The sequence below is a fragment of the Neodiprion pinetum genome, chromosome 5 (assembly GCF_021155775.2).
Source record: "Neodiprion pinetum isolate iyNeoPine1 chromosome 5, iyNeoPine1.2, whole genome shotgun sequence".
Taxonomy (NCBI): domain Eukaryota; kingdom Metazoa; phylum Arthropoda; class Insecta; order Hymenoptera; family Diprionidae; genus Neodiprion; species Neodiprion pinetum.
The window spans coordinates 14,153,976-14,178,151 of NC_060236.1; the positions used below are offsets into that span (position 1 = coordinate 14,153,976).

The window sequence follows — 24,176 nt, forward strand, 5'->3', positions numbered from 1 at the left end:
CGAATAATAATAATTCACCCAGACGAACAAAACAGCAATTTCCGTTGCGGCAAATCCAGATGAAATGGTGCACTCTGATTGGCCTAACGCTATCGCTTATAATTCAAAAACTATGCGTCGGACGAGCTTCCGGTAAAGAAATTCTCGGTTGCATTTCAGTCGGGTATCACGCTGGCTGGTCCGTGTCCCTCAATTTAGGGACACCCTGTATATATACTCAGGTGATCCATTTGGAGCATTCAGTATTGGCGTCAAGAGCCATGGTTCCAAAGGATAGCCTGAATCACCTTAGTAGTAAGACAGGTAGATGAAATTGGGAATATATAACTAGTGAGAAGGAAAGAATAAAATTGACATTCCGATTCCGGAATTACTAACCCAATAACCATGTTCGCCTCTCGCCTTGCCTATGTCACAGCTCCATAAGATTGCGCACAGGTAACTGCATCCAAATTGCAGCATCATGACGAGATCCTGGGAATCTGGCGCTCACATTTAAAATACGAAGTTCTGGATCACAAATCTAAAAACAGCATTTTCATTTCAATGGCTTCATTATCGATAGTAAAATGTATTTTGCATTATTGTTTATGGATAGTACCAAGAAAATAATGATAATCAAAAGCACCCATTTATTTACATATTCGAGTGATTACCTGGTAGTGAACTCATGCGTTATGTATGATAATATACCTACATTAATTCTATCATGCATTACACTTGTACTTCAATTTCAGCTAACCATTTGAACATTCATAGAATGATAACCATGGTGATTTACAAAAGCTTTCTCAATCTCTTTAGGAGCAATGATTCCGACATGAGTGCAGTCTATTGCGCCAATTGCTCCAGGAAATGGTTGTGGAGCATTAGCAAATTTTATTTTAGCTGCGTTTCTTTGCTCCGCAGTGGCAGGGAATTTAATCCATCGGCGAAGCATATGGTCGTTGATAGCAACGGACACTGATCTGATACACCGGCTGACTGCAGTCTGACTCAAAGCCAATGCAAAATCCTGTCCTAATGCTCTTCGATAAGAACCAACTGCATAAAACCGAATGGCGCAAAGAACCTGTAGGAAGATGAAGAAAGAATCATTAATTGTGAAATTCTTTTATGATAAGCTCACAGAATGCGCGTATGATAACATTTGCTTGTAACTCAATCGACATACTTTCAGATTATATACTTACTTGAGTTTCCACTGAAAGACCATTTGGGCGTTCACGTTGCAGATGTGGTCTCAGTTCTGTCACGAGGTCTCTCACTAAATCTTTTGAAACTCTGAACAAATTTTTGAACTGAATATCTGGTAAATTGAATACATTCAGTTCATCGCGCAACCTCTTGCGGGTGATTCGTAACTGTAATATTTCTTCGTCCTCTTCTTCAAAGTCTGCTATATCGACGAGTAACATCACCATAGCCATCTAAAAATTCAATATTTGATACATGAGCTATGAAAAGAAATAGAAACAGCACTTCACTGCTGTTAAGCATACCACTATTAATGCAGAATTCACAGCACCGTATATTAATTGCCGTACACTCGACATCATTCAAATATTATATGTGTACTAAAGCCAGACACTTTAAGGGAATGAGAAACCCCTACTCAGGCCCTATCCCTTCCTCAAATCTTAGATGCAGATTTTTTCAAAAGAGTGATGAGTTTTTGGGAATAAGAAAAATATTGGCTTACGTAAAATATATAAACGTAGTCCGTAACATTTTGTTTTTTTCCAAAATATTAGAGCACCCATAAAAATTTTTTTAAATATTATTTGATATCGGCCGTCGGTGTTTCACATACTCTTAAGGAGAGGCCCAATTAAGTCCCTCCTCTGCCTTTTCGCAGCGATTAGCGCGAGTGAAATGGAGCAAAAAATTCATAACATATTTTTCCCGCAAATTAATGACTAGAAACATATAAAATAGTGAAGGCTTCTGCATCTAGTAATTAGACAAACAGCCCAACAATTTTAGTTTCCAATCCATCAAATGATCTTTCAGAAAAATGTGTTAGTATTAGTTTGAGGTTATGTCGTACTGACGCCTCGCTGTAATCGTCTCCCCCTGTGTTCTTGAGCTAATTACTCATTTACAAGTGTATTATAATTTCTTTTTACATCGTCCTTGTTGTATAATTTACACACATATATGTATATGATGCGCATCTTTTATTTAATAAAATTTTTGGTTTGCTTCGTTCTTAAAGTATATGGCGTAAATCGTATGTGCAGTGTACTTACATTTTAACACTTCGTTCACAAGTATTTAACAATACAAAAGATAATGTAGCGCGAAACACGAAAGTACGGGACTCTAACCTCACTATAACACACTTTCCACAAGTAATTCAATAATAAGATACGTCACATGTTACATTTTACCTCACCTTACAACGCAATGAAAGACGCAATCCCGATTGCACGGGATCGACAGCCTGCACAATATTCTGACGCTAAACATCGTCACTGACGCAGTTACTGCGCCAATTTGAGATGGTACAGAATCGCGTCGTACGCATTATATAACGCTTCCGACGCTATGTCGACTTTGCGTCGGACGCTATTCGATTGCGCCTAGTACAGAATCGACCTCCTGGTCCTGATTTTTGTTCGATCTCATTTCTGTACGAACGATTTCGTGCGTATATACTGGCTGCAGTTGCACCTCGATATTTTTAACTTCATTTTGCTCGTGAATTGACGTTTGTATTAAAGTGATCTCTATATTGTTTCCTTTGATCACCGATAACAGTCTTTCCGACGTTCCCAATTCAAACGAAACTACGCGCCGGCTGAGGGCTTTTCCATGGATATAAATTTCTTTTGTATCATACTAAATTCGTGCTCCGTGTCTATCTAACCAATCATTCCCTAAAATAACGTCAGATGACAAGAATGGTATTACCAGGAATACGTCTGATAATGATTGTTGTTCAATTGTAACTGGTGACATAATTTGTCGTTTAACTGCCGTTTTCTTCTGAGTTATTGCCGTCGTTACGTATATGTTGCTCACGGGCATTTCCAATAACGCTCCGATAGTTCATAATTTTTTATAGAATTCTTCTGAGATACAAGTTACCTGACTCCCCGTATCTATAAAGGCTCTTACTTCTACATCTTTTATCCTAATTAAAACCCGAGAAGACGGTGCTATCTTGACATTCGACTGATACGGTTGGGCTCTATCACCTTTAAATTCATTCTGGAGGTCCTCAACAAAATCATAAAATTTCTGACACGACCCTGGACCGCTTTGGGTCGTGTCGTGATTCAGTTTAAGACTCGAGTTTGGTTTTCCCTCGTCTCTTGGTTCTGTCCACTATTATTATTCAACGGCTGTGTATATTGAAACGCGTTTGGAAAATTTGGTGGGGGGAACCGAATGTGGGAAGACACACGAAATTCTTACCAAAATATGGATCGAATCTATAATTTCAAATCGGTTGACTGAAATTTTGTTGATTTGTGTTGTTATCGTTACGCTTCATTGGTCTCCCGGGCCGTTTATTTGAATTTCGATTATTACGTATTTCTACTCGGCTAATATTACTGTTTGCATTATTGTTTTTATGACTCAAACTTTGGTTGCCACCGGTTTTCCAATCTCGATTACGATCAAATTCCCCTTCGCGATTAACTGTGTCTAATTGTGTCAACGTCTGTGCCACACGATTTGTGTCTGCATAATCTACCGCGGCTAGTGCTGTTTGTATTTTGTTTGGAAATTGTTGCATTATTTTGAAATTTACTTCGTAATCGGATGGCGGTGGTTTAAAATGTTTTGACTCTTGAATTTGTTTAAAAAAATACGATTGCAGCGAGCCATCCTTCCATTTGTAACGACGCGCGTTCCATTGGTCTTTCAAAAGTACTTGCACCGGAATGGAGTAGAATTCTTTGTAAAATTCCAATTTAAAATCTTCGAACGTCCCGACTCTGTGTTTGTTTATTTGGTACCACACCTTTACGCGACCTTCAATAAAACTCTCAATAACCAGCATCTGATGCTCTGGGCGAACGTTCTTAAATTTGAAAAACCGCTCAATATCCTCGATAAACTCCTGAGGATTTTTTTGCTCACAAAATTTCGGAATTTCAATGTTTATACGTAAATACTGTAAATGGTTTACCAAACCGTCGACGATTCGAGCGCCGATGCCATTATCCCGCTGATTTGGAGCATTATGATTATTCGGTGAAATTTCTCGATCATTTGCACTCTGTACATTTTGTTGTTTGATTTGCTGGCTTCTTTCGAACGCCCTCCTCTCTTCTTCGAATTTTCTTCGCTTCTCTCTCACTTGCTCCAATGACTCATTAATTTCCGCACGGGTTCCCTCATTGTCAGGCATTATCGACGAATTTCTGTTTGGAATAAGATTATAATTAAAATTATCGCCTGATTGTATTGTTGATAAAACTTGTTTACTCGATTCTAGTCTCTTGCATCTCGGTGATTCTCCAAGCGAGGCACTTCTTTTCACCGAGGATCGCGTTCGTCTGGGCTCAACAACAAGTTTTTCCGAAAGGCTCGTATTCATAGGTGAACGAGTTCGTTTGCTACGGAACCGACACTTTTTTTTTCAATAATCGAAATAAGCTGCGTGAGCTCGTGCCGCTAGTTGGGCGCCAATGTATTATTTTTACTCTTGAATTTTTATTCCTCGCACACGTGTCTATAATTTGATTTTTTTCTTTTTCTTTACATAAACGTTTGAATAACAAATAAATCCTCGTTATACCGTTCCACACACACACACTTATACAAACATCCGCACATTCAACATTTACAATATTCGAGATTGATGATTTTGATTTCGTGAGCTCAAACGGAAATAAGCTTCTAAATTTAAACAAATTCTTCTTATCTTTCAATTGCGACGAGATCCCTCGTTGGCTCCTCACCCCGGAATCCAGAATCGATAAGTGGTCCACGACGTTAGAATTTACTCATTTCGATTGATCAGATCGAAATGAGGCCGATGCTGAGTAGATCTGTCGTAGTCCGCGATGTGTTCTCTCCAGTGGATCCGGGGCGAAAGAAAGCGAATTCACCAGCCGTCTGGTCAGCTCGCCGATATTTGGGGGAAGGGATTATCGATGATGTTCGAGAAATCCCTTCCATCTAGGTTTTTCAACAGGGTGCGATGATTCAAACGGAGAAGACCACTACAAGGTTTTCTAAGGCACCATTCCGACGTCATTTTGCAAGAGAAATCGATTGAGCGCAATCCCAATACGCCGGAATCAACGCATCAAAATTTACAGCCGAAAAACAAAGGACTTCGCTCGCCATTTCTCTTCTATTGATCCCGCGCCTGTTTCGCGGAGTCTCCTGAATTCTCTGGGGCGAAATGAGTCGTGAAAGGGTCATTCAAATTAAATCTGGGACCGAACATTTTTGGCTCGGAAACTGAAGATATATAGATGAATGAGAATTGATCAATTGAAGAAATATAGAGCATTTTTGGAAAAATTCTCGCGATTTTGACAGGTGCTGGAATAGATTTTCTCATGCACTATTCCGACGGAATGTTGCCAAAGGGATCGATTCGGTGCAGTTACAATACGCTGCGGTTAAGGTGCCGCTGACCTGGATCTAAAAGTTGTAATCGATCGAAGCGCCCTCTGCATAAGTTTCCTCGGTTGCAAACTATTCGAAGGTAGTACTCTCCACCGGGGAGTAGCGCAACACAATATTAGACAAAACGCGGTCGGTAAAAGACCTGATCTGAGTCGGTAACCATACCAACAGGATTGACCCGAATTTCGCATGTAAATGATGACGTCATGTGTATAGCGATTGCACCACGACCGAACTGATTATTTTGATAGTTTTACGGTGAATATAGCAAATTCAATGTATTGTTCCGTAAAACACCTTTGAATATGGGACATTCTTTGACGAATCGGACAGATTTAGATAAAAATCGACCGACACAATTTTGATGTAGCTGAAAATTGTTTCACGGGTTCTATATCGAAAAAATATGTATACGTATTCGAGGATTTTTTTATTTTACATATTTCGTAACATAGAGGGCATCGAAAATTTGATATTTTGGTGTTGTCTGGCACGGAGAACTCATTTTCAAAAATTCATAACGCCGGTTCTGTTTGTGCTGAAAAGTTGGTTTTTTGAACCCAAAGCTAATAAAATGAATTTTATTACAACAATTCTTTCATTAACGATTATTCTGAAATTTATACTGTTATAAACAATTAATATGTTTTAATCGATCTTTAACAATTGCCTTCACCTCGTAGCGAGTTCTCAGCACGACCATCGTATTCTACGTCAAATTATCTATCAATAACGCATCCTTATTTGATGGAGAGATTATTATTACTGTAGGATAAAATTAATTTATCCAGCGCAGCACATCACATCGGCGCGCGGGTTCCATTGCACGCCTCATCATCTTGCCTCGTATCGTTTTCTTCTGTAATATAAATTATTACTGTATATTCTCAATTGAATAATAATATTCAATAGTAAGTGTTACGCCCCGACGTACCGCCTTGGCGTACCTTTTTTTTTAAATTCCATTTCATTTCATTTCTTTGATTACTTCAATGCGCATATATCATTTCATCAAAATCTCATATTCTAATAACAGCAAGTTCTACCCCTCCTGGCAAAAGTCACGTAGAGACCAACAATGATCCCTCGTATAAGGTTCAACTTTCGTTTATTTAGCTGGTACCAAGAACTGAGATGAGAGACTGCTGAATTAGCATCAGTAGCGCTCAGCCTAAAAATATCCCTCTTTTTAAGTTAAAACTATAATCAATAACTAGGATAAACCACTACCTTTAGAACCACCAAATTAAAATAGATTACTTATTGGAATGTATGAATGAATGTGTGAACATTGCATGTAAATATCTTTTGTTCATATCATCAATGTGTCACCGACGAGATTGAGAATCGTCGGAACACCGTCGAAGAGCGAGAAGTAACGCTGACCATGTGGATTTGGGCACCAGGAGGTCGCCCTCGCACCTCATTGGCTGATTACCGTTGTAACTAATTACAACTGCAGCTCCTTGGACCCTCGGGCTCAAGAAGCCGCGTCTTTCGTCTGTCAAGTCGCGAAGTGCGTGGACGTAAACCCGGATTAGCCCTCTCGAGCAAGAGTAGCGTTTGGAAAATCTTAGTTGTGACCGACCTAAAGTCTCGCACTAATTCGTCAAATTCGAGCATTCAGTTATTCTGTTAATTGCAAGAGACTCACTTTCTTCTACGTTTCCATCTTTTCTGTTCTTTACTAAATCTCATCATTTCGCGAATAGACATTTTTATGCCATTCCATTTTCCATAATTAAATCGAGTTCGGCCCTGATTCAACCGAATCAGGTAATTTTAAGCGATAATAATAATAGTTACACTATCGTTTTTAATAAATAAATCGTTGCAATCACTTTTAACATACATCAAAATCAGAAAATTGACACTTTTAACTATAACTTTCGATAACAAGATATCATTCCAAATCTAAAAAGACTAAGTGACCGACGTTCAACATCATTCGATTGATCAACTCTTCCAAACTTGAGGTGAGGCCCCTGGACCAGAATTCTACCGACGCAGACCGACACGATCCGACGGCTCTCAATCTCGTCGACAGATTCACCAAATAGCTAAGTCAATCCGAGTGTTAATCTTCGAAATTAGACGAATTCTTGTTTCACCTTGATAATCAAAAACTATTTCAGTAAATTCACAACAACCAAGTCTAGAATTGGTGGCTAGCTTCACTACCCCCAATTAAATCGTACTTATTGTTTCCAAGAATTAACGAATAAGACTTAACAATAGTATATATAATTGATTTAAGATAATCTGAAAAGAGAGATACAATGCAATAATCACGACCAGCTAGTTAACCATCGTTCAGAGTAGATGTTCCTGGTACCAAATAATAATATCCTTTAGAATAGTATAACACACGATTTGTATAAACTTGAACACTTTATAAATTGTTATTTTCGGCTCATATATCATTATCACCATTGATTGTTACCAGACATTTCAATAACCAAATCGAAACAGAATATACTTCAACTTTTACCAGTCAAATCATATTAAACATTTATTTTGAACGACCTTCTTCCCATTTTATTATTGTGAAATTGCCTCAACAATTTAAACAAACCTCACAGACCTGTACAGGACTATAGCAACACGATTCTACAAATTACCGGCTTATCGAAAGGTAGGTCTTTTCTTAGTTTTAATAATTATTCATTGTCGTTACGTGGGAGCTTGATTATTCAATTAATCATTTACTACCACCGCTCAGTACACCCTTACCCCCACGTAACACAAGAAAGACTTTATAAAAAATGTGACAAAAAAATCATCAAACACAAAATATTATTGTGTCAAATGAAAAATCAATTTATTAAGATTTCAATACATTATTTTTAGTTAATAAGTACCTTGTCCTGCAGTACGTCGTACAATATTTACATTTATTCTTGAAAATTTGTGTGATTCCAACCTCTCTTGAGGAATTGGAAACATAGCAATTCTCATTGTGTCAACAAAAAGACGGTTGTACAAATATTTAAACGAAAAATACTATACATATTAAAAGTGAATGTAAATATTGTGAGACGTAATGCAGAACGAGGTGTTTATTAAATAATAATAATGGATTCAAATCTTGGTAAATTAATTTTTTATTTGCCACGATAATATTTTTTATTTTATTATTTTTTTGTTGAATTTTTTATAAAGTCTTATATACTAATAAATAATATTATTCAATTAGAAATATAGAGTAATCATTTATATTACAGAGGAAAACGATACGAGGCAAGATGATGAGGCGTGCAATGGAACTCACGCGCCGATGTGACGTGGCGTGCTAGATAAATTAATTCTTTTCCTCGAGTAATAATAATTTCTCCATCAATTCAAAATACGTTATGGATAAAAAATTTGACGTAGAATACGATGGTTGTGCTAAGAACTCACTACGAGGTTGGGGCAATTGTTAAAGATCGATTAAAACATATTAATTGTTTATAACAGTATAAATTTAGGAATAATCGTTAATGAAAGAATTGTTGTAATAAAATTCATTTTATCAGCTTTGAGATGAAAAAAACGAACTTTCCAGCTCAAACAGAACCGGCACGGCGGCGTTATGATTTTTTGCAAGTGAGTCTTCCAAGCCAAAGAACACCAAATTATCAAATTTTCGATCCCCTGTATCTTACGAAATATGTGAAATAAAAAATCCTCGAATACGTATCCCTATTTTTTCGGTATAGAACACGTCAAAAAAAATTTCAGCTGAATCAAAAATGTGTCGGTCACAAAGGTGTTCGGTTGTAAAAGAATGTCCCATATACATTAAAACATATCGCGCAATATTTGTTTTACACAGCACGAAGTATTTTCAAAATGATTTCATAAATATCACCATTCACCATTTGTAGATATTTGGAAATATGTTCGAAAAATACGATTGAAACAAAACGGATACGAATCGTTGTGGTCTCGTTTTATGAAGTTACGCCATCGGTCGCCCCCCCCCCCCCCCCCCCAAACTCCGCTTCTCCTTGTCGCAAACTTGAATTGTCATGTTTACTTTCCGTCCGTGCATTACATTGTATTCGATTATTCGCTCAGTCTACGGATAGTGACTGTGCGCGGGAAAAAAAAATCTTTGTGTCGTCAGACGACTGTGCTCGAACATTTTGTAGTTCGAAAATAAAGAGTATATCTCATTCTTCTTCAGAGGTTTTCTATGAGGTAATGTAACGCTAAATTCTGTTGCCCTCGGATGAGGACTTACCGTTGACACTTTGGCGCGATTCTCCACTTATTCAAAATATCAAACTATAACAAAATCAATTATGTTGGGCGCCAGACGCGTTAGCGTCAATTTTCAAACAATAATACGAATCAATAAAAATAACACAAAACCGTACAAAAAATAAATAGAGAACCCGTTGTATGGCTAACTAGGCTCAGGTACGCACACGTACAACCCGGTAGAGTGGCGGTATTCAAGGCAGCTAACAGTAATTACAGAATTAAAGAAAATAACAAAATAAAGAATAAACTCAAGTCAAAAGGAAAATGAACAGGTCAATCGATCATATATTGTCGAGAAGTTTACATGGTTGAGACAGGCAAATAAAATGGTATCGACAGCGGTAGTTAATAAAATAAGCGATCGTTGTTCACAATAATTTCGGTAGAATAGCAGTAAACGGTAGCTTTAAAACGAGAGATGGTAGTTAACAGAGAAAAATGACGTAGGTCGGGAGATGCGATATAATGCAAGAATTTGCTTAAAACTACACGTCACTGGGCGACGTGATCTTACCCAACATAAAAATGATGCTACAAAAATTATTATTCTGTCAATTAGAAACGAGAGAACTTTACTGCAATCGGTAGAAAACAACGTAACGATAGTTCGGTAGATGATACGACGAATTTACCATAAATTATAACCAGTACGAGAGATTGACATTCATTAACAATTTACAAAGTCGGCAAACGATCGACTAGATAGCTTTCGGTAGAATTATTCATAAACGATAGAATCATTAATTTATAATTATTACGGACTTGAGGAATTAAACAATGAATTCCTAAACATAACTTTTAAGAGAATACAAAATACCAAATTGTGAGAGAGTGAGAATTTCGGAGAGTTTACAAAATAAAGAAATACACTAAATACACCGCAGTATAAAAGAATAATTCGTAGAACTTAACTTAACAAAATACAGAGAAATGAATAACAGGCAAAAATAATTTAAAATTGCCAATAGCAATAAAGAAAAAGTGCGGTAATATCTAGGGGCTGATTCTACGCTCGGTTGTACTCCAAGGAACTCGATATACGATACAATAAGCACAGAAATAAATAAAAATATAATAAGCAATAACAGAAATAAAATATGAAGCACACCACTATTACAAAAGAGTACGAAATGAAATGTAAAGCCAATAGGGCTCAAAATACGATAGAAAGTACGGAAGCAGGCTAATAGTAATTCACAAATAGTCAGAAAAATCACAAATACAGAAGAAATAATTATTCGCCAGTTACGAGGTCGCTCAGACAATAAAATATTAAATTACTGAAATCATGCAGTCACACGGCGGCTTACTGCAACTCTAAGCCGTGGACCATGATTTACACAAACTGGCATCACACGATGCAACCAAGAAACAATAAATATAATATTAATGACCGAAATCATGCAGCCACACGGCGGCTTACTGCAACTTTAAGCCGTGGACCATGATTCACACAAAGTCGATGAATACCATAAAAAGAATAGAAATTATGAGCAACTTCGTAACGATACAATACACAGGCAGAAGTCTTACCTTGGTTGGTGACTTCAGGCACACAACACTGAATTTAGTTTGAATCAAACTTAGAATAATCAAACGAAAGTAGAAAGGAAGGAAAGGACTTGAATTTACAGGTAGAAGTTAACGATAGTGCAACGATAGAGGCTATGGAAAAACGGTAAATGAAATAACGGTAGAATGAGAGGAAGAAGGATCGGTAGCTTAAATCGAGAGAATAATCGGGAGGATACGGAAAACACAGCTGTCGCTCAGCAAGTCAAGCGTAGAATAGAAGGAGGTCGGAGTTCGACTCGCCGATCTCGCGGTTGTCGCGAGGTGATTCTTCTTCCCTTTGATTGGTTGGGTTGACCCCCACCGCAAATAGGCCATCGCCCTGTAACATCCGACCGGAACGTCCGTATGTTTTATCGACTATTATTACTGCATGTTACTTTATCAACTAACCAAACTCGAAGTACGAGAATCTTGTAACCATAAGCAATTAAAACAACTGTCCAACTATTTGGAATATCCCTAGATGGAAATAACTATGACATTTACTAACCAAAGCTTAAAAACCATGTTACGAGATCTTCGCACTACAGAGAGCTATAATATTATTATACGTTACTATATATCACTATCATATTAACACCATAATTAACTAACACGATTATATCCAATTATTATGTAGCACTCGACAATGCCATTTGTGCATTCGGAGCTGAGAGCTATACTATAAGCAACTTACGCTTTACCATATAGCCTGGAGTATAGAAGACTGTAAAACCATAGATAAATGTATAACTAATATAACGTAAAGATAGCACTGCTGCAATAACCCATAAAACCAGAGACTGCAAAACCGTCAAAACCGTGAATACTCATTATCCAGCATGAACTATACCTTCCTCCGTAACGCCGTATTGTAGGCAACACGCGCAACGTTTTGAAGGCAATGCAGATCTCCAATGTGGAGCCATACAGAGATTCATCTAGAGAACACATTAGGAAACTTACCGACCAAACGATCGAAGGTAAATCAACTCGCAATAAACTCAAAGATGCATACGTGGCAACGCCCAATGACAGGCAACCAACAAATATGAAGAAAACGTTCTAGTGTCACGTGCGGAGCGGTCTCGCACGCGACGACTTCACCCTCTTTGTTCTTACTGAGGTTTATATTTAATTTTTAGGTGGATTAGGAGGTGAACGTCCTCTACAGGGCGTTCCCTGGGAATAGGTTTAGAGGATTTCAATTGATCGTACCAATGTTTAATGGGAAGCAAAGTAAAAAAATGTTTAATAGCTCAAACTAAAAGCAGAAAAGGTTCTAAACAAGGAAGCTTACAATATTTTCCTATACTACTCACGTTTTCTCTCTCTCTCTCTCTCTCTCGGTTGCTGCTTCGGCCTCGGAGGTGCCGAAGTTTACACACCTTCACACACTCACTTACAGGCTACACTGCTCTATATAGTTCGTGGCTTTTACAATTGCGCTTATTTCTAGCTTCACAGACTGACGCAGCGACGCGAGATGCTCTGGAATACCGCTTGTAGATTTAGAGGTGTTCTCGCTCTAATCGTCGGTGATTCTAAGTCTGATACTCTTCACACAGCAGCTCCGAAGGAGCCTGGGTTCCGTTGATGTCGTTCTTAGCTGTCTCTAACGGGGACTGTCTTCGCTCGCTCGTCCGACATCCCTTGGAACGTCGGGCGGCGAGCGAGTTTCCGCTGAATTTACAATTTCGAACAAAGGCTCGCCTCGCAACAGTCATTCTCGAAGCGCGTGATTTCGCGCTCGCCTCATCCCGGTGTTGGTTACACCCGGGAGCTGGCGGGCGCGAAGATGCTGACGTTGCTGGCTGTCCAACTACGCCGTTGCGCTTGGCTATTCCACGAACTGGTTATAATGGAATATTTTGTATAGACTAACTGAAACTATGCTTCCTTGTTCCTAGAAAATGATAATAATATATAAAAATAATTGATATAATCGGTAATATATTACAGTTTTGAGTAAATATGCGGCGCTCGTGACACTAGAAGCTTCCAAGCCGATTTATATCAATATGAGAATTAATAATTACAGAAGAGAATTATATACAAAGTCACACATGTAAACCTGCTCTGAAGATATGAATTATCGAATTGTTAAATACCCTAAATCTGTTGAGATAGTTATAACACAAACACCTAAGAATATTCGCAGCAGCGCGATTCTAATAATGTTAAGCAAATAGCAACTATGTTTCGTAACAATCGCTATTGTACTCCAGGTGAATAACGACAGTAATCGATTAAAATACATATGTAATTTTACATAGATTCATGCTATAAAACTAACAAACGACGGGTAACCAATATGACATATGGACTTTGTAACGAGCAAGATAGTAAAAATATTAAGAAGTAAACAGGAAGAAGCTTAGTAGCCGAGGGGCCACGGGGGGCTTGCGCCTCAACAACGAAACTCACGCAGAAGGAAAATTACGGAACAAAGTCCCCGCACCTACACCACCGCACCAGTGCAGCGTTATACCATATGTAAAAACTTACAATATAGTAATGGCTAATGAACTAAGATAACAGACGTGCATGCAGCGAAGATGTCGTGTCCTAATTAGAATTCCTAGAAAAAGGGGGAGGGGGGCAAAGGTGACAAAAAATCTAAAGAGGGGGATCGTTCTGCGCAACGATCGACCCCTATAAAAACGACGACCGATCACCCGATCGTCCTCTTGGTTTCTACCACCAGATTCGTCATCTTGTTCCGGTACATTCTCGCGGTAATATCCTTTTGCCTTTTGCATTTAAACTTTTCATACAACGTTACTCTGCCCAAAAGTCCAGCGAGCTTTCAGCTCCATTTTGTCATATTAATTTAACATCTTACACTCTGTAACTCCGTTGTAACTTGAAATATTAAACTTATAAAATAAATCGAAGTTAATCAAAGTATTCAAATATATTAGAATCAGTTATTCCGTCAAATCCTCTCACCAATCTACGCTGCAAGTCATCACATCCAGAGTGTTCTCAAGAGGTAAGCCAATTAATTAAATCTTTTATCCAACAATTACTCCTTCTTCGGTTCGTTCGATTAGAGCGGCAGAATGTCCGTTGTTCAGTGTATTTCAATACTTAATCGGTAATTGGTGACCCAAACTACTGATGTGAGTCTAGCTGTAGCTGTGTGAATGTTTCTAGTGTCTAACATCTGGAAATTTCCACCAGGTACCGTTCCAACGTCACACCCCTGTGGCGAATATTGGTTATGGCGTGGTCATGCGTTTTCCAAAATTACCGCTAGATGATGTGTAATGTGCTGCTCGTGATTTCGTCGTTGACACCATCTCGTACGATTTTGTAGCTGCTTCGGTTTACGGTCCAGGCTGCCTATCATCGGGGACTTCTTTGACAGAGGCATACACAGGGTGCCTCTCGGCCAAAGTTACCGAGTGGAGAGTGACGCCTCATTGTTCACCTCCACCGGCTTTTGTACAGGCAGTAGCTAGCTGCCTTTACTCGAGGTCGTGCAGTCACACGGCTAGCTAAACCGTGGACCACGACCCACACAATTAGTCCTTGCCGACAGGAAGGCTGCGTCGATCCTCGGAACGATGGCTTTATCAACCTGAACGTAGTGGTTTGGGGTCGGTCCGGCACCAGGCCGGTAAGTCGGAAGATGGCAGGCTACGATCTGCCCTTCGCGCCATCCTTACGGCATCCGATAGAGCGTGCGGCTGGTTCCTCTTCGGGAAACGGTGCCCTCGGCTGCCGGGAGGATTTTTATCTCCCTGTTCACCGGCAGTCGAGGCGATACGGAAGGTTCGGGTGGATGCTACCCCAGGTGTATATAAAGGTGCACCAAGGTAGCCAGTATAGTCTGATTAGACCGTCGGTAGGCGAAGTCGTCGAGAGCTGGAAACGGTAGCTATTGGTCCCTCGTTGGTCGGGATCGTTGTCGTCCAAGTACCTTATTAGCTTGCGCCGAAGCGCGGAATAAAGAATTTACAAAGAAAGAATTAGTTAGAGGTAGTTATTGCCTATTTTGTATCGAGTTCGGTTGGAGTACCCTGCTGAGGACGCGTAAACTAGAAATAATAAGGGTTGTGTGCCCTTGTGACGGGCGACTCTGAAACGCCACGTTACAGTACATACATGATTATCTCTGGTGAGTATTCATACATATATATATATATACATTATACAGTTGTATAAAACGTGCACCCCGACTTACGTTTTTTTCGACTTACGCCGTCAATGCCGGAACGACCTATAGCGTAACTTCGGGGTATTACTGTATCGAAATCATTCTGAAATTGTACATCGCTTGTTACACACAACTCTACTAACAATAATGAAATAATTTTATGTTCGAAGCTATTTTACTAGTGAAAAGGGTTTCAAAAAATGATTGTATATAATATTGGAACACTTTATTCGTGTTACTATGGATATATAAAACAATTGTTGACATCGACGTTGACGATTATTTTTATATCCTCTGAAATATTAAATGCAAGGAAATAGTATCTGAGATTCGAGGTAACTATGAAGCTGCGGGTTGTGTGAAACAGTTCCTTCTCCCGGTTGATGGGAGTTTCTAACATCCTTTGCGAAGTAATGTAATTTGAACATAGTTCACCACTCCATGAAGATATCCTCGCGGCATGTGACATTGCGTCCGTCCAACGGTTACGACGGATTATCCTGTAAAATATAAGCGTGTTCATTTGGTTGTTTCACTTTTTCAATGCAGAATCCATAACATGATTAGTACTTGTCGATAAAAATATACTTTGGCAGAGAATTCGTGTCCTCCCCTCCTTATCATATAAAGACACATACAAATACATGGGTCCTCTTCTGTTCTCTTACAACCATGTGTCGGCGCCATCTCACTATACCCAAAAATGTTCAAAGTGAATGGTCGAAACTGATGAAATGGAATAGTGTGATTAAAAATTTTGATCATCTTGAATAATCCGAAAAGTTGAGATAATTCTTTTGAAATTAAGATGTTCATTTTTTACGAATCACTCTAAATTTTTACCGTGTTCAATATTTTACTACCGATAGCAGATATCTGATGTATGGTCATTCGGAATGAATATGAATGGGAAATTCCTCGTCAAACCCGACGGAGTATTTGTAATCGAAAAGATTTTTTACAAAATGTATAAAATGGTAGAAGCCTCGCCAAAAAATGGTACCATTAAACAATTCGTTCGTTAATAACAATTACAATGTTCGATGTTTCCGGATAAACCAAAGTTTTCTACGAAAGCTTATCCTCTCTACTCGCGAATGTGCTGTGAATAATTTTTCTACGTCAAATAGAACCAGAGATGAGATATTGATTCTTCAAGTTTACTGCGCGCTCATTTTGCAACAAAATTGAATGACTCGGCGCTTCCGGAAAAAAAAATCGTAGAAATAGGTTTCGATTTTTTATGCTCACATATCACTTCGAAAAAGCTTTCATTGTTTTGGAAAATACGCGATCATTTTTTGTCACAATGATATTTCTGACTCAAGAACCTAAATTTCGTCCCAACTGACTTTTTATGGTTTATATGATGAAAAAATAACAGTCGTAATATTCATTTTCCTTAAGATTTGAAATTTCTTGCATATTTGCATCGTACTTGGGGTATATGTCAACACGTGTAAATTTCTCTAATTATCGGAAAAGAAAATTACCGTACGATTATAATAATTGAACTCTCCGAGCATTCGAATCTAGGCTCCGATAAAATTGTGGTATTCGCAACAAAGCATTCAACAATTCTTATGTTCTGCACACTCCTAACGAAAAATCAGAATGATTATATATGAAGAGAACAGAGAAAAGAAAATTTGAAACACGTATACAATTTGGTTACTCAATATTTTGAAAAATGTATAACAAAACGACGATCGAAACAAATGTCAACAAAACGACGATCTTTCGAACGCCACTCTTTCGAAGCAAACGTAAACAGACATGTTTTCCACATTTCTTTTCTATACTATGAAAATGCTGGAAGTCCCTCCCCACTCCTCAACGGTATACATTTTTGTACAAATACAATGAGCATCATGGGTACAGTGAGAACACTCTGGGGCGAGTGTTTCCATACTTATGAACGGTAGTGTATATTAATTTACAAAAAATACGGCAATTTCTCAAATAATGAATTGAAAAATCTGAAAAAATTCACACAGAGTACGTTTTAGTAGTATTTTGATGTAACCAATTATGGGGCAGATCTGAGATGGTCGAAAAAAAATGGCGGAGTTGACGGAGAATCCTTCCTTTTCGGGTTAAATTCCGAAAATATCGATTTTTGGAAAAAGGGGTGGGAACCGAAGTTGTTCAGAATTTGATTCCCAACAAGTTTGTTGCTATTAATTTATGCCATTAAGTTGAAAATAAACGAGATAATGGAAATATTTCGAAATTGTCGCTTTTTTCAGGTTTAATTCCAAAAATCTTGATCCTAGAAGAAAAACTGTAAGAACTAAACTTGCAGAAAATCAAAATTTATACCACTTTTGTTTTGTTCTTACGGTTTTTCTGTAAAATCAAAACCGGCCGAGTTATTCAAGAAAAACCATTTTAACCTAAAAAACCATTTTTCGAATATACGCATAAGCATGATTTGGTCGTCATTTTGAATTTACACTCCCAGTGACCCCTGCGAGACAGCTGTGAGAAAAAAGTTTTTGTACAAAATTATTTACAAATTAACCGGGGAATTTCGATATCAATTCTGACGATGACCCAAGAAATTAAAAGGTTGATCGAAACAGAAATCCGAAAAAATTAAATTTCGATTTCTTTGAATGAAAAAAGGCGTTTTTCCGAAAAATTTCTTAGGAACTGTCAACTCCAATTTTGACAAGGATTCGCCCTGTCAAGTATTTGCTGTGAATTACGAATCACCCTGCATAGCAAGTGCAGATTTGGCAGGATTCTTGTAAATGATGTCTTTCATTGCATAACAGAAATTTGCAGTATAAAACACTTACCATTGCAACAAACGATTCGTTCATCGGCGCGTCAAATTTAACCTTTTTTCGGTTCAGCCGTGCGACGTAACTTATCCATTGTTGCACTCACCAGATTATTGTTGTTTGATACAAATATATGTATACACACTGGCCGCGTGAAAATTTGCACGTGATTAGAACTCGTGACACGGCAAATTACCATAACACTCGCGTTAGCTTCGTTCGCCGCGAAAAGTGGATGTGGACGGTACGCGAGGAAACGCAGAAGTGATGGCCGCGCGGATAGTGGGGACAGTGGCGCGTGAGGGATAGTACTTGGAATCCGAAGAAGTTGATTCCTTCGAGAGTTCCAAATTTCTGTGAAATATTATAGGATTGTGCTGGACTTTGATGTACAGCAGTAACACATACCCTGACCTTTCGTAGGTCGTATACGATGCAGAAACCAACCCAAAACTCGCTGGCGTATCCGTAACGTATACCATCTACGATAAGTCACGGTATGTATTTTTACAACGATTTCCACCTGGTGAGTAAATTTCAGGTAGTTCGTCTGATGTAAAAAAAAATTTTGGTAGCATCATTCAAAACTAGGCGTGATTGACAAATAAACCGAAGCAAATAAAGTATGAAATCCTTATTTGTTGAGAATTAAAAACAGAAAAAATTGGCAAGCAAATCTTCATCAGAATTTTAACAAGGATCGGCCCTGTAAAATATTTGCCACAAATCTTGAACCATAGTATGCAGTAATTGTATGTATGTATAGTGACATAGATTTTTTGCGGGATGTATTTCTAGTATTGTTAAACACATCCGGTTCAGAAACAATTTCGCGTATGTATTAGGGTAATCTTCAAAACAGGCTCGGACGATTATCAACCGGCCCCCCCCCCCCAAATTTTCTATAAATAAATAAATAGTGGTGTGTTCAAGAGCACAATTTTTTATCTTGACCCTAAACCCTCACGCCTATAATTGCGTCTTTCCTGCAATTTCGATATTTATTTTACTGCCGCATCTAATCTTTCGGTAAATAATCTCTAAGTATGACAATTTCGCGGACATCGATGCTACTATTAGATGAGGATATCCGGAGCGTAGATGGGGCATGCTATGTCAATTATTCGCCATTTATATCTGCCTTTTCGACGAACAGGAATTAATAGACAGGTATCTTCGTTTTTGTTAATGATTTTCTATCAAATCGATGAAAAAAGGCAGATTTAAGTAGTGCGTACTCGATGTAGAATGCCCCAAAACCCTTTAATGAAATGAAAGAGAATAATTTTCTTTGCGGAACTACGACTCAAAACGAGAAAAGAAACAGTACGTTATTTTAATATCGGGTTTTGGAAAAGCCATGAGCATTTAAAAAAAAATTGTACGATATTTTGATAAATTTATGGTGTTTGGATGGGTTGAGACAAACATCTAAAATATTTCAGAAAGACTGCTTTTGGCAGGTACAAGAAAGTGTAAAATTTTCAATAAAATCAAAATTGGTCGGGGTCACGGGTTGGTCGGTTTCGCATGGAATGCCCCGTTCACGTATAGTCGGACTACGTGCGATTACGAATAGTTACCGCGATTGTGAACTGATGTTACCATTTCCAAACGATGCCTTATAATATGCACGAATTTGAAAATCTAACGGTTATTCTGAGTGAGTTGTACATTTTTTCGTATCCACCTGAAAGCCTATGCTCTCGTCGGCACTGCAGATAGTTGCTTCAGAAGAAACATAGGACGTGTGCGTATTACCATGTCGTTTTACCATCTGGTACCACTTCGGTCGACTACAGCGCTTCTGGAGGTTCAACGTTGAACTAAATTACGGACTTCTCGTGCATCAGAACGGGCTCTTGTCACCTGAAAATCGCCCGCACAAATTGTGCCATATTTACAGAAAACTGACTAGTGCTATAGGTTTTCCCGGATTACGTGTGTGTTTTTGTACGTCGGTATCTCCCTGGCAAAAGTAAAAGAAATTCTGAGTTCGTACAAGCGGTGAATATTCAACAAGTCGCTAGCCCGATCGGCCATGTTTGACGGGACGTGATTTTATTGAGTTCATCATTATTTTTATCAGACTTTATCAGTGATCTGCGAAAGTAGTGACTGAGATACAGACGTACAATTTTATTCAAGCTATCTTTTGAAAATTTTTCCAGTCAGATTCGTACCCCCGTTTTATCAGGATTTGTGCGGGCGATTTCCCCGCTTCTGACGTCACGAAACATATATAGGACATGCCAGGTCAGCGGCACCTTAACGCATCAAAAGTTACAAGCGGAAAACAAAGAATTTTGTTCGCCGTTTCTCGCCTGTTGATCTCACGCTCATTCCGCGCTTTTTCTGAGTTCTTGAGTGTTCAATCAGTCAGGAAAGAGTCATTTCAATCAAATCGGAGACCAAGTCTTCCGGCTCCAAAACTGAGGAAATAGTGAGGCGTTTTTGCGACATCTTGGCGATTCCGACAAGTGCTGGAATGGGCTTTCTCATGCACTATTGCGACATGATTTTGACTAAGGAATCGAAGAGGCGCAGTCACAATTCGCTGCGATCAACGCATCGAGAGTTGCAACAGAAATACGGGAAATTTTGTTCGCTATTTCTCTCCGGTTGAGCTCACGCTCATTCCGCCGCGGATTCTAAGTTCCTGGGTGTCGAATTAGTCAGGGGAGTGTCATTGTAATTGAATCAGATATCAAGACATTCCTGCTCTAAATCTGAAGGAATAGTAAGGAATTTTTGACAAAATTTTCGCGATTGTTACGGGGTAGATTGCGTAAGCTCCGATGAGCGGTAATCGAAGCTTACTTCACGCCCAGCTAAGATGTTATTTGGCTGATATAGGGTCCGTTCACGTCGACTATGCACTCGCGTGCTACTACTCCCAATGCAGGAAGTGAATGGAATGAAAAGGGATCGGTATTAAGGGAAGGTAAACGATTTAAGGTATATGATTGTTTATCAGTAGTCAATGCAACGGAGTCGGTCGAGGGAAAAGGGTATGGTCTTGGTTTAGAGGGATAGGTGTCTTGCTTGAGCGCTAGGATGGATCAGCTTAGTTTAGCGGGATGTAGAAGGCAAGCTAGCCGCGAGTTAAAGAAGAATCTGCTAACTCGCGGACGATGAGAGTAGACTACATCGCGTAAGGTAACTAAGCGTGGGAGGGAAATAAGAAGTCTGGAGGACGTAACATGCCCCCCCTTGGGGAAGAACATTCGGTGAGGGTACGGAATAGGATGTTCAGAAGGAAGTGGAATGCCATGAAATGTACTGACTCACTTGCAGAATATTACAAAGAAAAGTCTCAAAATCTAGCGCCTAGATATTAGTGCGCGTTCAAGTGGGTTAGTATGCATTTAAATAAAAAAAAAAATTTCTAAATGACATCTAATCGTACTGACGCACTTACGAAATATTACAAAGAAGAGTCTTAAAATATAGCGCCTAGATGTTAGTGCGCGTTTAAGTAGGTTAGTATACGTTTGAACAAAGTTTCTCTGAATGACATCTTATAGATGTGGTGGTATACAGGGTGTCCCTAAATTGCCTCCAATGGACTAGCCAGCATGATACCTCGTTAAAATCCCACCGAGAATTTCTTTTCCGGAAGCTCGTCCGACGTATAGTTTTTGAATTATAAGCGATAGCGCTAGGCCAATCAGAGTGCACCATTTCATCCAGATTTGCCGCCACGGAAATTGCTGTTTTGTTCGTCTGGGTAAATTATTATTATTCGTTTACGAATTAAATATCGGCACCTCCCCTCTCTCGCTGCTGTACTCCTTATGCTTGAGGATGCGCTTCTGTTTACACACACAAGTGTGCGCCCATGGATGTGCGGCCGGCAGCGTGTGCCGCGGCAACAATACCGAGGTCAGCGCCCGAGAAAGGGTACAGCAGCAAGAGAGGGGAGGTGCCGATATTCAATTCGTAAACGAATAATAATAATTCACCCAGTCGAACAAAACAGCAATTTCCGTGGCGGTAAATCTAGATGAAATGGTGCACTCTGATTGGCCTAGCGCTATCGCTTATAATTCAAAAACTATGCGTCGGACGAGCTTCCGGAAAAGAAATTCTCGGTTGGATTTTAACGAGGTATCATGCTGGCTAGTCCGTGGGAGGCAATTTAGGGACACCCTGTATATGAAAGATATTGTGTATATTATAAACGAAACTTATGCAACATGCTGATGTTTACATTATGGCTGCAGATTATTACGGGCAGAATAAGGCAATGAAAGAATATGTTCGCTAATAGCGGAGGGCTTAGCGCCAGACTTCGAGTGGTTCGGAGCTATCGTTAAGGCTTTGCTCGGGGAGCAATTTACGCGGCTTGGATATGCCTATTTCCGTCATCTCAATTCCGATTAGGTCCGGAGCAGCGACGAAGAGCGAGGAGGCAGGTCATCGGGAAATGATATTATTTCTAGGTGCGGGTGGTGGATGGCATGGCGCGTAGGAACTTGGAGTTTTGTACGACGCAGGTGAGGGATATGTTTCAGGTTGGAAATAATTTGTTCTAGTGATAGAATTTTAGGGTGGACGATACCCTTTTGGGCGAAGAGGATAGCATCTACTAAGCCAGGCAGGTCAAGTTCGTATTCGTTCAAGCGTCGGTCTAGGTCAATTAGTCGGTTAAGTGTGCCAATGTCAATTTACTGAAATAGTCGATTTTAGTTTTTCGGAGGGTAATCCAAATTTCAGCGTTATTATTGTCGATTGTACGTTTAATCGTATACACTCCTTTATAGTGGTCGTCGAATTTCGATCGGGTTTCATTTAGTAGATAGACCTTTTGACCTGCTTCGAAATTTTGGCTGTTGACATTACGGTCGTAATACGTCTTAGAACGATGCTTTGCTTGTTGTAGGTTAGACTTAGCGTGTTTTCGTATGCTAGATAGATTAGCGATGAAGTCTAGAAGGAAGAAATCGTAGGAACGGATATACGCGCTGGCAGGGTTCGCGTCTGTTGGGAGTCCGGCTTGAGAGCCAAAAATTAGTTGGTGGGGGGTAAAGTTAGTACCTTCTTGCTTCGCGGTGTTATAACAAAAAATTGCAAAGCGGATGTAATCGTCGCAGTCTTTAGCAGCATCCGTGTAGTGTTTGATGTGCTCAGTAAGAACAAGGTAACTGCGTTCTAGCGATCCGTTAAACTGTGGGCGGTAAGCTGTGGTTCGTATTTGCTTAATTTTGAAAAGTTTACAAAGTTGTTTGATGACTGTGCTCATAAAATTCTGTCCTTGGTCTGTAAGTATTGCTCGAGGAGCACCGTAACGTGTAATGTATGCTTTTGCGAATGTTGCGCCTACAGTTTTGGCGGTGGCATCAGGTAAAGGGATGGCGTCCAGGAATTTTGTCAAATTGCATTGTATCGTCAAGAGATATTTATTGTTCGATTGAGTAAGGGGTGGAGGTCCGACAATATCTAATGCCACTTTGTCGAATGCATCGGCAGGCGTGTCCGTCATCATTGGCAATTTGGTTTTTACTCTGACCAATTTTTTTCTCTTGCAACTCTCGCAAGTTTTTATGGAATCTTGGATTTGTTCTTCCATACATGGCCAAAAATACTTCTGTCTAATGCGGTTACATATTTTAGTGACACCTTGATGACCGCCGACTAATGATTCGTGGCATTCTCTGATTATTTCTTTTCATAAACATTCGTCTGGGATGACAGTCGTGTTTCGACAAAGCATGATTTGAATTTCTAAGTCTGCGAAAATATAGGATAGAAGTTTTCGAAAAACGCGGGGATCGAGAGCGTCCAAATTATTATCGGTTATCGGAAGGGCTAGAGAC

The 24,176-nt window shown here is 39.2% G+C and overlaps 1 protein-coding gene across 2 annotated transcripts; it reads right to left on the reverse strand.

The window, feature by feature from the left end:
- Positions 1 to 208: 208 nt before the first annotated feature.
- Positions 209 to 2,564, reverse strand: LOC138190998 (putative nuclease HARBI1). 2 transcript variants are annotated; one of them, XM_069136224.1, is made up of 5 exons: positions 2,399 to 2,564; positions 1,194 to 1,430; positions 743 to 1,072; positions 379 to 523; positions 209 to 287 (listed from the first exon to the last, which is right to left on the reverse strand). In XM_069136224.1, the coding sequence occupies exons 2-4, from the start codon at positions 1,428 to 1,430 to the stop codon at positions 413 to 415; spliced, it is 678 nt and encodes a 225-aa protein (XP_068992325.1). In that variant the 5' UTR covers positions 2,399 to 2,564; the 3' UTR covers positions 209 to 287; positions 379 to 412. The 2 variants fall into 2 exon arrangements, with proteins under 2 accessions (XP_068992325.1, XP_068992324.1); XM_069136223.1 differs by having other exon boundaries at positions 2,253 to 2,564.
- Positions 2,565 to 24,176: the final 21,612 nt, after the last annotated feature.